General features: G+C 38.2%; 1 protein-coding gene across 2 annotated transcripts in view; it reads right to left on the bottom strand.

The window, feature by feature from the left end:
* The window catches only part of MAP2K6 (mitogen-activated protein kinase kinase 6), a 115,990-nt gene that overhangs the window by 27,668 nt on the left and 82,322 nt on the right, over positions 1 to 6,000 (bottom strand). For both annotated transcript variants that reach the window (XM_077780322.1, XM_077780323.1), the window contains exon 2: positions 5,862 to 5,928. In XM_077780322.1, coding sequence (XP_077636448.1) covers positions 5,862 to 5,928 — 67 coding nt within the window. The remainder of the gene's footprint in view (positions 1 to 5,861; positions 5,929 to 6,000) is intronic.

Raw genomic sequence — 6,000 nt, 5'->3', positions numbered from 1 at the left:
AACGGAAAAAAAAAAAGATCCTGCCTCATATTTCAAAAGCCACAGACTATTTGGCCACACTCTCCACCAGTCTGACATGTGGCTAAGAGCATATACTTGAAAGTCAGAGAATCCTGACTTTGCACACCAGCTCTTCCACTTAATAATTATTGTTAATAATTATTAAGTGGGGGAACCTGGGTGTCTCAGTCAGTCAGGCATGTGACTCTTGATTTGGCTCAGGTCATGATCTCATTGGTTTATGGGTTCAAGCCCTGCATCAGGCTTTGCAGAGACAGCCCAGAGCTTGCTTGGGATTCTCTCTCTCCCTCTTTCTGCCCCTCCTCTGCTCACTCACCTTCTCTCTCTCCCTCCCTCAAAATAAATAAACTTGAAAACATTTTAAATAACATTTGGTGGATTAGCAACAGTAACAGCAACAACACTTGGAGCAACCTTCTTTGAGAAATCCCAATGGAATGGGCACTAGGCTGGACACTTAATAGAGGTTATGATGCTTGATCCTCACAGCAACCACATCATTATTTATTCTCATCTCTGAGAAGAGGACACTAAGTCTTCATAGGTTTAGGCAACTTCCCTATGGCGTTCAACTAGTGAAATTTAGATCCCAAAGACAAACCTAGGCCAACTCACTTGACCCTGAACTCTTACACATGAAATGATACTCAACTGTTTTGAGCAAGGCATCTGACCTTGTACAGGTCTATTTTCTCAGTTAGAGTAACAGTCATGGCCTCCGAGCTTCTTGGGAGGTTAACTGGAATAATACTCACTTGCATCAAATCAATTCAGAACTAGCTGCTGCCAGTCCAGTAAGGGGACAGTTCAGAGACCTGAGCCAAAGACACACTGGCATCAGTTACTCAAAGAAAGAGCGCCAGCAGAGGGACCACACACATGGAATGAGGAAGAATGGAGTTCTGTCCCAGGATATTTATTTTTGTGTGGTACTGCAGAAGAAGGCACGGTATAAATGGGAAGAGTCACCAAGCCAACCTCAAAACATTGCCAAGAAAAACACAAAATGTGGAAGCTACTTTGTTAGGAGTACAAATTTAAGCATCAGTATGAAAATAATAATAATAATAATAGGCTCTCCATGAGCTTACGTGCTATTGTCTACAATAATAAAGTGATACTCTTGGCTTTACACAGCAAAAAGGAAAGTCATATTCCAAGTTTATCCTACCCCATGAGGGAAAGATGACACAGAAACTACGTGTAACATTACGTAGGTTTTTATTCATTTGTTTATACCAAGGAAGGATTTACGATGGCTTTCAAAAATTCATAAAATACAGACAATTAATACCAATTAGAAACAAATGAAGACTAAAAATTTGAACAGAAGGAATGTAAGACAATTGGGAGCCTGATATAAAAATGTATTACCAAACCATAATAAAAATAAAGGCAGAAATCAGTAAAATTGAGAATTCAAAAATAAAATAAAATAACAAAGTTAATTCTTAAAAAAGACCAACAATAATATTGATACACCTCTAGCAAGACTGACACATTTAACAAGAGAGAACACACAAATTACCAATCTCAGGGAAAAATCAGGGGATATCACAATATATCCTGCAGCCATTCAAGGAATAATCCAGAAGTACTATGAGCAACTTTACTCTTATAAACTCAACAACTTAAAAGAAATGGTTTTGCTTGAAAACCACCAACTACCAAAACTTAGCCATGATGAAACAGGTCATCTGAATAGTTCTACAACTACAACAGAAATTGAATTTGTATTTTAAAAGCTCCAGAAAAAGAAATATGTCAGCTAATTTTGTTTCACAGATTTTATGTGTCTACCAGAAAAAAAAAAGAAGAAACTCTTACCAATTCACTTTATGAGGCCAATATTACCTTACTATCAAAATTAGAAAATAATAGTACACACCAAAAAAAAGAAAGAAAGAAACTCAAAACAACCCACTATGGACCAACATCTCTCATGAACTTAGACACAAAACTTTTCAACAAAATTTCAGCAGATTGAATCCCACAATGTATAAAAAAATAATAAAGTAGCATAACTAAGTAGAATTTATTTGGGGTATGCAAAGCTAGTTCAATGTTTAAATATCAATCACAATGTAATCCACATCAACAGTACAAAGAAGAAAAATCTATGATCCTGTCAAGTGATGCAGAAAAGAGCACTTACCAAAATTCAAAAAACATTAATGATAAAAACCTGCAGTACCCTACAACTAAAGAGGAACTTTTTCAAACCTCAACCTACAAAAACCTACCATCGTGCTTCATGGTGAAAGACTGATCGCTTTCCCTCTAAGAACGAAGCACGGTTGCCTGCTGTCATCAATCTTACGTGACACAGCACAGGACATTCTTGCCACTGAGACAAAGCCAATAATAACAATAATAATAAACGTTTTAAAAATACAGTTTGGAAAGGAAGAGAGAAAACTGTCTCTATTTCCAGAAGGCACGATCATCTACACCGAAAGCTCTTGGGGCGCCTGGGTGGCTTAGCCGGTTAAGCGTCAGACTTCAGCTCAGGTCATGATCTCACAGTTCGTGGCTTCAAGCCCCACCTCAGGCTCTGTGCTGACAGCTCAGAACCTGGAACCTACTTCAGATTCTGTGTCTCCCTCTCTCTACGCCCCTCCCCCGCTCACTCTCTGTCTCTCAAAATAAAGACATTAAAAAAAAATTAAAAAAAGAAAGCTGTAAAGTATCTACAAATATATGCAAGTAATATCTACAAGTATATGCAAATAATAATAATAATAATCTACAAAAACTCCCAGAATAATTAAGTGAATTCGGTATGGTTACAGGATACAATATCAAGACAGAAAAATCTATTGTGTTTCTATATACTGACACTTAACAAGTGGAAACCAAAATTTTAAATGGAGTATCATTTATAGTTGTTCTCCACAAAATGAAATACTTGGGTATAAATGTTAACAAACCCCAATGTAGGAATGCCTAATGTAGTCAGTTAAGTGTCCAACTCTTGATTTCAGCTCAGGTCACGATCTCACAGTTTGTGAGTTCGAGCCCCTCATTGCTCTGTACTGACAACACAAAGCCTACTTGGGATCCCCTCCCTCCTTCTCTCTCTGTCTCTCCTCTGCTCACTCTCTAAATAAAACTCTTAATGAATAAATGAATAAATGAATAAATGAATAAATATTTTTTAAAACCCTAATGTAGAGAATCTGTATGATGAAATTATAAAATACTGATGAATGAAATCAAAGAAAATCTAGATACTTGCAAAATCTACCAGGCTTACGGATTAGGAGATTCAAGTTAGTAAAGATGTCCATTGTCTCTAAATTGATTTATAGGTTACACACAATTTCTACCATAATTTCAGCAGGTTTATTTGTAGAAGCAGACAAGCTGATCTAAAACTAATATGGAAAAATAAAATAAAATAAATAAAACTAAAATGAAACAGAAAAGCACTAGAATAGCCAAAATTATTTTGAAAAACAAGAACAAAGTGTGAGGCAAAGTGTTCTTAATATTGTCACCAAAAGCATGATCCCTAAGAAGAAAAATTGCTAGACTGGATTTCATCAATATAAAAGGATGAAGAGACAAATATAGATTGGGAGAAAATGCTTTGAAATCACATACCTGACAAACTCCTTGCGTCTAGAATGTAGAAAGAACTCTCAAAATTCAACATTAAAAAAGCAAACTAATTAGGGAATAGGCAAAGATGTGCACAGACATTTCACCAGCGAAGATACATGGATGAAAAGCAAATACCTAAAAATACTCAGCATCATTCACCATTAAAGAAATGAAAATCAGAACTGCAGTGATATATCACAATACATCTATCAGAATGGCAAAAATGGAAAATAGTATTAATGTTGGCAGGGATGTAGAGAAACTGGATTATTCATAAATTGCTAATAATGTAAAATGGTACAATCACTCCGGAAAGTACTTCGGAAGTTGTTTCAAAGCTAAAAGCAGACTTACCATATGACCCAGCAGTTGCTATTGGACACAGGTCTCATGGAAATGACGACTTATTTTCATGCAGGAAATTGTTTTCATTGGTAACAGCCCCGAACTGGAAACTACCCACATCTCCTTCAAAAGCTGAAGCGTTAAAATACTGTGGCATATCCATACCGTCGAATGGATTCAGCAGTAACAAGGAATGAACTATTGATACATGCAACAACTTGAATGAACCTCAAGGAAACTATGCTGACTGGAAAAGCCCACCTCAAATAGGAGGAGATGCATGATGCCATTTATGTCACAACCATGCAACAGCAAAACGGAAATGGGGAGCAGGTTTGTGGTTGCCAGAGATTAGGGCTGGGGGTTAGAGGTGGACGTGGCTTTAAGGGAATGACACCAAAGAGTCTTGTAGTGTTGCTATCGTTGAGTATCCTGCTTATGGTTGTGGTTACATAAGTCAACAGATGTGATAAAATTGCATAGAGCTATACACACACACACACACACACACACACAAACAAGTATGTGCAGTACTGGTGAAATCTCAATAAGTTCTATGATTTGCACCAATGCAAATCATTTTGATATTGTGTTGTGTAAGATGTTGACATGGGGGGGGGTGTGGACAAACTAGGGGAAGGGTACATGGGACTTCCCTGTACATTTCTGTATAATCTCCTGTGAACCTGTAATAGTTTCAAGATGAAAAGTTCTAAAAGTGTATCACATGGGGTCCTATTCAGATAGTACAGGAGAACATTATATTTGACTCTAAACTCTCTAGAAACCAATCAGAGAGAAAAAGTTATTAATTACACAGGTCTTAGGTCCACAGGGGGGAAAAAAAAAAGACCAAAGGAAGCAATCTCAATAGCAGATATGGAAAGTACCTCTTCCTGCAAAGCCTCACAAAAGGAACAGTATAATGTGAGCTTGACCATTGAGTTATGGTGTAGAACCCACTCCGCTCTGCACTGAGGAGATTCTTCAATGGAATGCAATGGCCAATGGCCTCAACAAAGTCTTACAGTGGACATGATCATTTTTACCAGCACATTTCAACACCAGAAGGTGCACTTACTTATAGGATGGGTCATGTTTAAGTCCAAAACCCTCATGAAAGGGAGGCACCTTTGTAGAGATGAACAAAGGCCTCGCAAACTCAAGCTTCCATTGAGATGACCTTTCTTTATGCTTGCTCTTCTTCTTCTAGTGCTCCTGTTATGACTTTTTTCCTTGCAATTTCTATTCCTCCCAAGCAGATGCTTTTTAAGATGGTCATACCTCCAGCTGGACAAGAGGGTACTCTCACCACCCCACAGAGTGAAAAAGAAGTAAGTGGGAGGCAAAGAGACAGAGGATCCTGCTTCATCACTTGAGCTCACTTAGGGATTTGGGCCGAAGCTTCTGCTAATTAAAAAAAAAAAAGTTCCTTTACCTCATTTTGCCTTCTATTTACATGGGACAGGATTTAGGTGTCAAGATGCTGAGTCCCTACCAAATACCATCTTTCCATCTCAACTCATGTTTTACAGTAGTGGCTCGCACAGGGATTTGCTTGTTTTGCCCAAGTCTATACGGAAAAGGTAAAAAGTGCATGTCCCGGGACCTTTCATAAGACCACATCTGCCAAATGCATTTGTGACACTCAGTTTTCTGCCAACCAGTAATGTGAGACATTGAGTTCAAAGTGACCTATTCGATATAGACTGACTGACCTATTCCAGGTCTCAGAATAGTTGAGCACATGGCTTTCCCCTTTAAAGGGCTCTTTCTAACAACAGTTTCCATAATCAAGGCGATGCTCACCAGTCCAGAAATGAACCCCCATTCCCCGGAAATCTGTAAAGCGGAGTGTTTGGATTAAGATGGTGATCTTGCCAACTTACGTGGAACTGGTCTGAGGTTGTTCAAATGCTTCTTTCGGAATTTTAAGGCCAGGGTTTCGCTTCCTGCCTATGGGAAAAGACATAAGGACAAAATTAAGGTCTAAGTTACAGCATGAGAGTGGGGACAGAGACTGCAGCA

The sequence above is a fragment of the Crocuta crocuta genome, unplaced genomic scaffold (genome assembly GCF_008692635.1).
Source record: "Crocuta crocuta isolate KB4526 unplaced genomic scaffold, BGI_CrCroc_1.0 scaffold288, whole genome shotgun sequence".
NCBI classification, from domain to species: domain Eukaryota; kingdom Metazoa; phylum Chordata; class Mammalia; order Carnivora; family Hyaenidae; genus Crocuta; species Crocuta crocuta.
This window is presented reverse-complemented; position numbering and strand designations above follow the sequence as displayed.